Source organism: Poeciliopsis prolifica, unplaced genomic scaffold (assembly GCF_027474105.1).
Source record: "Poeciliopsis prolifica strain line A6 unplaced genomic scaffold, Auburn_PproV2 SCAFFOLD019, whole genome shotgun sequence".
Taxonomy (NCBI): Eukaryota; Metazoa; Chordata; class Actinopteri; order Cyprinodontiformes; family Poeciliidae; genus Poeciliopsis; species Poeciliopsis prolifica.
The window spans coordinates 6,380,257-6,391,530 of record NW_026562394.1 but is presented as its reverse complement, the minus strand read 5'-3'; the positions used below and the strand labels follow the sequence as shown (position 1 = coordinate 6,391,530).

General features: G+C 38.6%; 2 protein-coding genes across 4 annotated transcripts; one reads left to right on the top strand and one right to left on the bottom strand.

Annotated features, from left to right (window-relative positions):
• cldn7b (claudin 7b) lies at window positions 1-2,677 on the top strand. 2 transcript variants are annotated; one of them, XM_055043754.1, is made up of 4 exons: window positions 1-349; window positions 1,513-1,677; window positions 1,759-1,843; window positions 1,936-2,677. In XM_055043754.1, exons 1-4 carry the CDS (start codon window positions 127-129, stop codon window positions 2,090-2,092), a joined length of 630 nt encoding a protein of 209 aa, XP_054899729.1. In that variant the 5' UTR covers window positions 1-126; the 3' UTR covers window positions 2,093-2,677. The 2 variants fall into 2 exon arrangements, with proteins under 2 accessions (XP_054899729.1, XP_054899728.1); XM_055043753.1 differs by having other exon boundaries at window positions 1,513-1,843.
• Window positions 2,678-4,676: 1,999 nt separating this feature from the next.
• Window positions 4,677-10,596, bottom strand: npm1a (nucleophosmin 1a). 2 transcript variants are annotated; one of them, XM_055043751.1, is made up of 11 exons: window positions 10,447-10,596; window positions 9,422-9,501; window positions 8,117-8,236; window positions 7,934-8,027; window positions 7,723-7,841; window positions 7,586-7,638; window positions 6,494-6,554; window positions 6,303-6,398; window positions 6,082-6,189; window positions 5,915-5,989; window positions 4,677-5,621 (listed from the first exon to the last, which is right to left on the bottom strand). In XM_055043751.1, the coding sequence occupies exons 1-11, from the start codon at window positions 10,493-10,495 to the stop codon at window positions 5,571-5,573; spliced, it is 906 nt and encodes a 301-aa protein (XP_054899726.1). In that variant the 5' UTR covers window positions 10,496-10,596; the 3' UTR covers window positions 4,677-5,570. The 2 variants fall into 2 exon arrangements, with proteins under 2 accessions (XP_054899726.1, XP_054899727.1); XM_055043752.1 differs by having other exon boundaries at window positions 6,082-6,186.
• Window positions 10,597-11,274: the final 678 nt, after the last annotated feature.

Below are 11,274 nucleotides of genomic sequence, written 5' to 3'. Positions count from 1 at the left end.
TTGTAAGAAGCAAGTTTTGTTTATTGGATTTGAAAAGAACAGGACTTTCTCAGTAGGTGGACCTTTTTGGCTTTTTTGTTGCTGTTCATCCCGATTTAGGAGAAAGGGGAAAAACAAATAGTCGAAATGGCAAACAAGGGCCTTCAGATTCTGGGCTTCGCTCTGGCTCTCATCGGTGTGATCGGATTGATAGTTGGCACCATTTTGCCACAGTGGAAGATGTCAGCCTTCGTCGGGTCAAACATCATCACGGCAATTTCTATGTACGAAGGACTGTGGATGTCCTGCGCCTTTCAGAGCACAGGCCAGATCCAGTGCAAGGTGTACGACTCCATGCTGCAGCTCAACAGTAAGTAACAGCAATTATGACTTGTTTAAAAATAATAATAGCTAATAAACGGGGGTCATTATGTAGTTTTGACGGAGTTAACCTAAAAATATGGCCCCACACTCCTCGCTCTGCATGGGCTTTGTGAAAGGTCACCTTCCTCCTAAGGAAAAAACAAACAAAAAAAAAAAAATTCACCTTGACAGGTTCTTCTTTTGAATAAGTCCCCAGTTTCTATTTAATTGACATTATATGTTTGTTTTTTTTTTAACCCAACGGGGACCTCGCCTAATCTGGAGGGAAACTGCTTCAAACCGTTGCTAGAAATTCAAATATTTAACATTCTTTGCATTTTCCACCCGAAAAGAGGGGAAATCTACACAATGGCGTCGACTGCGATTCTCCTTGAGGGCATTATTGTCCTGTAAAGCCTTCCCACCTTGCGGAAATGTTTTTTTTTTCTTTTAACATGGCAGATGTAGTTAAAGGTTAAACACCTGGGTGAGCCATTGTTTGGTCAACAGGCCCTATAAAGCTATGCACCTGAAGGAAGTGCACAGCAGTGGGGAAGTCTAAAACTGCCTGAAGTTAGTTTTGTTGAATATCAAAGGCAGAAACAGGAAGTTTAAGAGGTTTGACCTGGAGCATTTTAGATGTTTTTTTTTTTTATAATCAAACCCATCAAGAAACTCGGGTACTATCATATATTTTAGTGTGAGAGCCAATTGCGCTTATAAGACTGATTCCGAGAGATTGTGAATATATTTGGTGGCTCCCAACCGGCAGATGATGTTTCTCGGAAAAGCGGCCAGTGAGTTGCTAGAACTGGGAGTGTCCTCCATAACAAGAATTCTGAAAACCGGTCAGACCCGTTTTAGTACACCTACAGTCTACCACCCCACCCCCACGCCATTTCCTGAGTTTCTGGCTGAAGCCAGTTTCTAGAGTGGCAAGAGATAGCAACTGTTCCGTCCCAAATGAGTTTGTTCATAACACCTTTTCCCAAAAGGTGGTGTCTACATGCACACATGAACTGGGTATGACTATAGCAGTATCAGTTAATTGAAGCTATTTATTTATTGTCTTGTTTGCGCCACACCTGTAATTATGTGTCCTCCTGTTAATAAGTGTTGGGTTTGACAACAACTGATAGCCTAACGGACTTCTTTTGTACCCTTACCTAGGTGCCCTCCAAGCAACACGCGCCCTCATGGTCGTGAGCATAATCGTGGTTGTAGCTGGGATGGGGGCAGCTTGCATGGGGATGAAATGCACCAACTGCGGAGGTGACGATCAGGCGAAGAAGGCCAAGATTGCTATGACTGGTGGCATTATTATCTTGATTGGAGGTAAGAAGCAAATCCCTAAACTCAAACCAGGAGCTTTCGAAACTAGTGGAAACGTATCAAATAATGCCTGTTCTCCCACAGCTTTGTGTGCCATTGTGGCCTGCTCTTGGTATGCCAACGACATTGTCCGAGCCTTCTACGATCCCTTCACTCCTGTCAACACAAAGTGAGTTTCTCTGGATTTTTGGTTGCTCTTACTTCTTCTGTACGTGTAGAAACCGATTAAAATTTTTTTTTTTATTACTCTGCTCTCCGAAGGTATGAGTTCGGGTCTGCCATCTTCATCGCCTGGGCTGGGTCTTTTTTGGCTGTTATCGGAGGTGCTATGCTGGCAGCATCCTGCCCAAAAGAAAAACGTTCGCCCAGCTATCCTATGTCCAGCAGGCCCCCCAGCAACAAGCAGGACTACGTTTGAACAGGATAGGAACTAGTTATTGTTTGATAGAACATTTTAATATTCACGGTGAATCCATCTGGACAAATGTATAAAAAGAAAGTATCCATGAAGTACTGACTTTATTTTATATTACCTTTTTAGTTTTTTTGCAGGACTACTATTGATGTTACTGTAATATTTTACCAAATACTTTGAAAATTTCTTATTTTTTGCAACACCGGTTGTTTACTTCAGTACACACCGGTCCTGCCCTGTCTGAACTTTATGTGTACTTTTCAGTGTACTGTGTATGGAGCTGACAGCTGTAAAGCACTAAGTTAATTATGGAGAACCTTGAGGCAGGAAGCACTTTTCGTGTGCAGTACATTTGAATGGACAGTGTTGGGCAACATCTGTTTTACTGTAAGAGTTTTTTTTTTTCCTTTTTAGATTAAGTTTTTTTAATGCATTAGTCATACCATGACTTGTACTCAGATTGCCAATTTGTAACTTGTGATACTCTGACAGTTTAAGATCCACTTGTGTGAATGAGCTTTGCTTGTATTGGTGATTTTTTTTAAATAAGTTTTGATGTTGTAAATAAAGTTAAAGTGAAAGATCTAATTGCTTGATACTAACTTAAAAGTGCTCAAATTTTACATAACCATGAGATGGAAAGTCTGGCTCTCATATCTGGTAATAAGAAGTCTTTCTGCAGCTTAGAGAAGCTGCAGAATGCATGCTGCATTCTTTACTTCAATCTGTCATCCTTGAACTGTGCTGAGTGGAGCCCAGCACAGGATGGTGACTAACTCTGTATTAACTCTGTTCCAAAATGAGTTTGCATTATACACTGCATCATTGTGCATTAGATCTTTTTGATAACCTCACATTTAAGACTGATTGATTAGGATATGGTGTAAAGATGGTGTAAAGATTTCAGTGTTGTGCAGACTGAAACAAACGTCCCTCTGTGGGGACATTCATTTGTACCAAGAAAGTGAAAGACAAGTTGAAGCATCAAGCTTTATACCAAAGACTGGACAGTAAGAGCAAATTTACAGTTGATAAAAATGCCCAGGAGTTAAAAATGGCACACTCTGATCCAATGAAATGTTCAAACATATATGCTTGAAGACCAATTAAAACCTGCAGTCCCCTTCCCCCACCTTGTGGGGGGAGAGGAGCCTTACTTGGACAAAGCCGCATTAATCCCAATTAAACATGTAGCCCAGTTTATCACATCTGGTAGTAGCACTACTTGAGATTGACAGTGTATCTGTAATCCTTTCAAAAAACTATCTGAAGTATATGTCTAGAAGGTGGGGTGTTCTATTTAAATCCATACCTTGCATTGGTTCAGAGTATGTTCTGATGTATCGATCATGTGCCGTCTTGCTCTAGTTCTACCTACAATCTGTCCTCATTCTGCCTGCCAGACTAATCATTAGTGTCCCATATTGTCATATTATTAAAATAAAGTTGCTTATCCCTTTAGATCAGACTGCTCCAGTTCCTCAAAAGTTCAATCTCCAGTCTATTGAAGATTGTTTTTTGCATGAATAAATAAATATCTTAAAGGAATACAAGAGCTGAAGTTGGCTACTCCTCCGCTGCAATTCCCTTTTCCTTTTTTCTGGAAAACACTTCTGAATAAATTCCTGTTTCAACATGTTTGTGATTTTCTCTAATCAGTAGAGAAAGCTGCTTAGTCAGACCACAGACAACCAATCAGAGCATTGCAATAGCTGATCATAAATATATGCTCTAAGACTTTACTACCTTTGTGTAAATAATATACTAATAGCTGAGGCATTTAGAAGAATGGTGCAGCTGAACCAGTGACCTAAATTAAACATCCAATTCCATCCAGTACTTAAATTGAAAAAAAAAAAAAAGTTTTCCTTAGCGTTACAAAGAAAACAGTTCCAACTCATTTGGAATACAGATACACCATTTTAATCACCTTAGCATCATAAAGGTAGTATCAGTATCACTCTCCTCTGTAAAAGGCTTGTTGAATACAATTTCAACAAAGCCCACAGTTATATCCAACCTCTATCTTTAGTCATTACTTTGACTTCATAAAACATTCCACTGGCTGCTTCTTTTGTCCGTCACACATCTGTAAAAAACTTTATATGATCAAAGGTCAGAAAAACAGTTTTTACATCCTATTCCCAACACAAGAATGCTTGCTCTAACCTGCCCCACTGAGCACAAGAAGCTTTAAAAAACTTTTTAAAACGAGGCCAAAACACAAAATCAACGAGGCCAAACCCGTAACATTTGGTTTAACAAATACTCTTTTTGAATTGAATCAAACTGTTCTCAAACATTAAATACTAAATGCCACTGAGGCAAGAAAACTGAAGTCAAATTCCTCATGTGTACCTCGGTCCATAAAACTCAATCAGGTTTGTCTTCAGGTTTTCAAAACCTTAAGAGAACCTCACCTGATATTTAATGAGATTATCAGCTATACTCGTTAGATGGCTGAAAAATTGTGAAAAAATAAAATAGTTATAGTCAAAAATGCCAATACAGTAGTTGATTTGTCCCAGGTAGGAAGGTGTACATTATGGGGGAATAGGAGTGGCAGAGTAAGAGCACTACAAACACCAAATGTTAATTGTATTTTATTGTTTTATTATGTTGCTTCAAAAATAAAAAAAGGAAAAAAGGATCAAACACTGCATGCATCCTGAAACCTGGGAACATTTCTGACAGAAACAGTAAAACGCCTTGTTGTTTTAATCAATTTTGGAGACATGAACAATCAAACCAGAGGTTAAAAAAAATAGATTAAAAAAAATATATAACTACAAGGGAATGGAATGATCTCATTTACCACTCCTACTCCTTCATGATCTTACTTTAGTCAAATGAGCCCTGAATTTGTACCTTGTACCACTGAATTATGAGCACACACTGGAATTTCAGAGAAAGATTACACAAGTCATTTGCAGACTCCCTAATGCATAAAGCACCTCTTCAGCGGTACACAGCCTTTGGCCTAACGGACTGTCAAGTTTTAACAACTTGACAAACTTGAAATGCATTTTATCCCACTTGTTAGTCATGGAGGGGAAAAAACAAAACAAAACAAAAAAATTAACTGGACGGTTAAACGTAACAAGTTCTGAATACGTTGATCATGGTAGTGTCAACTTTCAGGAATAAAAGGGTAGATTATTTAAACAGTCATTTGACAAGGTATGTATTTTGTATGATGTGATGCTTTTTACACCTAAGAGAACAATTCAATTTGAACCAGATATAAGCAAAAACAAATGCCTGAAACACTCACATCCTAACAGTCCAGAAACGTTCATCTCCAGTAATCTTTGAACAGGCTTCAGTTTGTCTAAAGTAGAGGGCGATGTTAATACTCAACCTCTACATTCAGGAAGGCAGAGTGATTCCAAGGAAAACTGAGGCACAGACTTAGACTTTGAGAATATGAGAGGTTATGGGGATGAACAGGTCATAAAATTGGTAAAAACTACAGAGTCAACTACTTTTCGTCCTTCAGAGTCTGTCTCCACTTCCACAGATCTGCAATGATCTAAAGAGAAACAAAACAACATGTCACACTCATAGAGAAACAATGAAAACAGTCTCAGGGGAAAATTGATTATTGGAGCTATGTGGATTCAGTTCTACTGAGCTAAAATGTTGAAAATTTAAATATGTGGCAATAGTGCCCTCTTGTGGCAAACACTCCCCCAAAAAAAACATGCATGACATATAAAAAATTAGAAACATTCTTGGGTTGTTTTTGTAACGTTTCTACCAATCATATAGCATACAAGCCATTCTGTAAACTGATTGCTTTTTATAAAAAAGTGGCTGTTTTACCTGGGGGTCAGACACTTTGTTGGAGTGCTTCACAAAGTTCTCAAACTTGGGCTGCACTTTAGGTAACGTGATACCCTAGAAAAGACAAAATTCTTCAGTCATCACACCAAAATCAATAATGGGCAATAAATTAGGCAGGTTTAGGAAGTATGTGTAAGTACACCAACCTTCTTCATTGCCTCCATCAGCTTAGTTTTCAGCTGAGGAAGGGTTAAATTCACTTTGGGAGTTGCCTGAGTTTTCGGTGACTTCTCGGCTTTCCCCTTGGGGCCCTTCTAAAGTAAACAAAGGTCAACTTAAATTGGCCCTGAGCTTTCAGGAATTCATCAATGATTTGGAAGACTCCAGAAACACTTCACAGAAGCAGTGATTGTGAAAAGCATCTGACCTGCTTCGGGGCAGGTGTGCTCTGAGCAGAGTTCTTGCCATTTTGAGCCGGGCCCTTTTGTTTGGCCACAGTTGCTTTGGGTTGGGTTTGTTTGGCCTGTGATGAAGATATAGCCATAAGAAAGAGCACACACACACACACACACACACACAAAATATTTTAATACACAAAACGTCTGAATGTTTGCTCACCTTCACTGGTGATTCCTCAGTTTCACTCTCTTCATCCTCCTCGTCGTCCTCTTCATCATCCCTTGGGGAAGAAAAAAAAAAAAAAAGGAAAATCTTATTAGTTGAAGTGCAACTGCATTCTTGACGCAGAGATAAAAATGTCATGACTGTAATGGCTAAATTAAAACAGTAAAAACATCTATACTGCTCTTAAAGAAATTACAGTACTTTAGGACTGAATATGCTTACAAATGTAATGGTAATGTGTAGCATTGAGAAAGGATTTGAATCTTTATTCTCATTTAAATCTTTTGATTAGATCAAAATAAGAATTCAAAGACAAAACCAGCCCACTCAAACTTAATCAGAACAAAACATGTCATTTCCTACTAGGAAGCAAAAAGGGTCAACCATAAACTTCTAGACAACCAACAAATAAATAAAAATAAAGCAACCTTAAAAGGTGTGTAGAAGGTTACAGTGGATTTTTTTATAATATAAATGTTATTGTCATTGTCACAGGAACAACGACATTTAAAGTTATCCAGCAAATGGACTGCAGGGGACGTTTAGAGAGCAAAACATATTACTATACGTCAATTTTTCTCAATTCTGGTCCTCACGTCCCTCTGCCTGCATGTTTTAGGCGTTTCCTTTCTGCCACACACCTGGACTGAATAATGGGTGATTAATAAGCTTCTGCAGTACTTGAAACTTGCAATCATTTGGTTCAGCTGTTCTGGAATAGAGGCACATCTAAAACATGCAGAGCAGGGGGGCTTGAGGACGGGAATAGAGAAGCACTGCTGTATGGAAACGAGACTGATTCTGAAAGTGGATTTCCCCTTTTAACAGATGGTACCTTGACTTTCTGACCCTCTGAATCCTGTCCTTCCACCTCCAACAATTGGAGTTCATCCTTGGAGGTGGGGAACCTCAGTAGTAAAGCTTCACCTCAGAGCAGCATTATGTTCTGAGGTGATACAATTTGAACTCTTAACCCAGATATTTGTGCCATTTAAAAAAAAAATACATATTTCTGAAGTCAATTCTAAGAATATCAAATTATTGCATTCTATTAAAAAATAAAATTAAATAAATCTTGATACTCACTCATCGTCCTCCTCATCGTCCTCGTCATCCCCTGCTTCCATTTTTTGTTTTTTCTGTAGAGATCAGATCAGGTTTCGTTCACACAGACGTCTTTCTACATGGAACCTGGTGAGGTTTGTTAAATGACAGAGACAAACCTGAGACTTAGCAACAGGTAATTGCATGGATCTTTTCCTGGACACTGGAAATGCTTCATCCTCTTCCTCCTCTTCATCTTCATCATCATCTTCATCAAAAGACTGGTCATTCTCCATCACTTTTGGGGAACGTATTCAGAAGTTTAACATGAGCCAGCTGTAATTACTGGAATAATGTCAACATTTGGCTTATTTTACAACAAATACTCACTGATGAGGTGTTGTCCACTGAGGTGAACTGGACCGGAACCGGTCTTCAGACGAAACACTGTTGGGGGTGTGACTGTGAACCCGCCAAGACACACCTGAAGAAGAACAACATCAACCAACAGCCACACATAAAATCTAACATTTGGTAAATATAGCATTATAGACAAAGTAAATGTGGACTTACGCTGGGCAGGGTGGACGGCTTCAGCGAAACTAGTGCTGCCTTGACCATCTGACCCTCTGAATCTTGTCCTTCAACCTCCACCAAGTGGAGTTCATCCTTGGAACTGGGGTCCACACATGCCTGCAGGAGTAAGAACAGTGGGCAGATTTAAAAAAAAAAAAAAAACAACTTTATTCCTTTATTGTGACTTTCAGCTCAGATGTTTGCAGAAGCTTCCTCCAGTTTCAAAAGCTCAACTGGTGACACCTACTGTAATACTATAGATTCCAACCAAAAATGGCAGATAAAGAGAGACTGCTGTGTAAGGAGATGGATGATAAAGTTTGTCAGCGACATAAAAGTACTTCAAGTTGGCATTGACTGATAGGGTTTGGTTGCCATCCAGTGCACCACCTTTATCATGCATGATGAGCTGTTAATGAAACAACACACAGAAGATACCGAGGGTAGGAAAATAAGTCACCAAGTTGTTTTAAGCTGCGGAAGTTAGACTGCTACATGTTCTCCCAGATAACACGTTTATAGAAAAGCTTAAACCAGCAACATTCAACCCTTATAAAACGGGCATCCTGCGTGCTTCAGATGAGTTTTTCGTCAAGCGAGAAGTAAAATTCTTGATACATCCTCAACATGTCATCAGGTGATACAGGAGCCTGCTAATAAACCATTCAGAGGCGCTGGAAATGGATAGCATCTAAACGTTTGACATACAAAACTGCCTTACACTGGTGCTGCTGACCTCAACATTGCTTAATTGTAGATAATGTCAAGCTCTGAACCTTACACAATCACAATGCATGCAGTTAATGAATACAAGTGATACTTTTTCATGATTACATTTGAAGTTAGGCTGTCAACCATTTTTTTGTTGTTTTGAAATTGGTCTCTCTTTGAACTGAGACTTTTTTTTGTTCATTTCCAGTTCAATCTTATTGTATTTAATAGGGCTTTATGTCCCATTTGCCTAGTCTGCCATTCTGTGACCTTGTAATAATCAATAGAGTTCACTATCTGGGTGCTGCCAGCAAAGGAGCTACAGACTGCATGTCTGATTGCCACTGAACTGTAGTTGCAGAGGAAACATCTTCTCTACTTTTCCCAAAGTGAGCAGAGTGTTTACAGACATTAATTCATTTAGAGCCAGTTATTATCATCCTGAGAAATATTATAACTGAACTTGTATACAAGTCTGTAATATTTAATTAAATAGAAGAAATTAACTAAGAAAAAAAAGCACTATAATGTTCCGTCTGTTCTGATTCTTTATTTTTCTCTTTTCACGTCTCAGGGACTTATTGGACTCACCATCCTCAGATCTAGTTGATGCTCCAACTCGTCGTCATCAGGATGGAAGACCACCTCCTTGCCAGCTTCCAGAATACACCCTGATAAAACATAATCATAAAGTAAAGAAAAAACTGAATCAAAATACAAGTCTTGCAATTTTCCAAAGAAATGATTTGTGTTTTAGATGAAGTTTTGAAAATTGACACAGGAGGGCGCTCTGGAGTCCAAAAAAAAAAAAAAGATTACTTGTGAAGATGAAGCACGTGCAGGAAATGATCCAAAATGACTTTCTCCTGGTTAAAATATCACTATAACAACTTAGCAATCAATTAGTTTAAAATACACTTAAGACTAATTCCAAATACAAAATAATTCACTATCCTCAAACCAATAATGAACATATTTTTTTTTAAAAAAAGTTAATATTTAAAATTCTTAAAAATCAGAACTTCGTTGAATCAAACTTTGGAACTTGAATTGAGAGTAAAGCCTCCGGAACAGATCGGAGGTAACCAGGTGGAATCTGGTTATTTCTGATCTGCGGCTTGTTCAATCTGCACTGCGGTCAGCAGTGCGCGTGTCCGCAGACACGTTGAGACGGTTTTAACCTTCATTACAGAAAACGATGACAATTTACCCAATAGCTTTAAGTGAGCACGCACGGATGATGTCGAGTGAGTTTTGACCGAGTGAACTGGTTCGCGAGTTATAGGCTGAACATAGTTAAAATTTAAAACGGTTTGCTAAAACACGGGCGCCGCCATATTGACTGCGAAAAGCACGTGTGCAGAAAACTGGATCCGAGTCTCGTTTTTTTTTCCCCACCAGGACTCGAACAACTCTTTGTTTTATTGCTGTAAAAACGTCACCTTCAAAAGGTCTTGATGTTTTAAATATCACTCTTTGTCACTAAACAGATTCAATTTAAATCCCAGAGGAGCGCGTGTGACTTCAACATTGGCCTGAATGCAAGAACTATCTCTTTAATAGTTGCATCAATCAACAAAAAATTACAAAGTCTGGGTTTAAAAACATTATCTCACCATAAAGAAACGTCTGTGGTGCCATTGGCTCGTTGTTTAGTCCTTTCATTTTCTCGGATGGAGGGAACCTGCTGCCTGCCTTCGCTGCAAATGTAATGTGAGGCTTTGATAAACGTGGGTTCTTCCCTTTCTTCTTCTTCTTCTTCTGCTTGGTCTTCCTCTTCTTCTTCGTTGTATGAAAAACAAAACTGCAACACTGCCCCCCACAGGATAACAGTAATATTAGTTTCTTCGGCGCTTTTAAAACGGGTGGATGGGCTGCTTTATATTAATCTACTGCTCTCGACTGGCTTTTATTTACCTTTACACTGCTGTTGCTTTCTAATATACCTTTAAGCAACGCATTATACTGCGACAGACTGGAGCCTATCCAAGGGTGTTAGAAAATGTTTGGATGGATGGATGGATGATGGATGGATGGATGGATGGATGGGGGATGGATGGATGGATAGATGGATCGATGGACAACGCATTATAATTTAATTATACTTTTATATTTTTAACACTAATGTGCAGTCTTAAAACATTTTAAACAACAAATACAAAAATGCATTCTTTAAATATTAATTCCATTTACTCAATGAAAATCTGTGTAAATATAGTGGAGTTTTGTGTGTCACAATCTCCAGCAGATTTTGCATTTATTGTGTTTGGTCTTATTTTGACTATTTGGACAACCACTTCAGAGATGAGATGGTTCTTCCAATCAGTTGTGCTTGTACCTATTTGCAATGCCAATTAAAACTCCAACATCTTTATAATCGGTTCTGTAATTTTTCCAAAGTTGATCAGAATTCCTAGAAATTTTTAATTAATAACCTATCAACA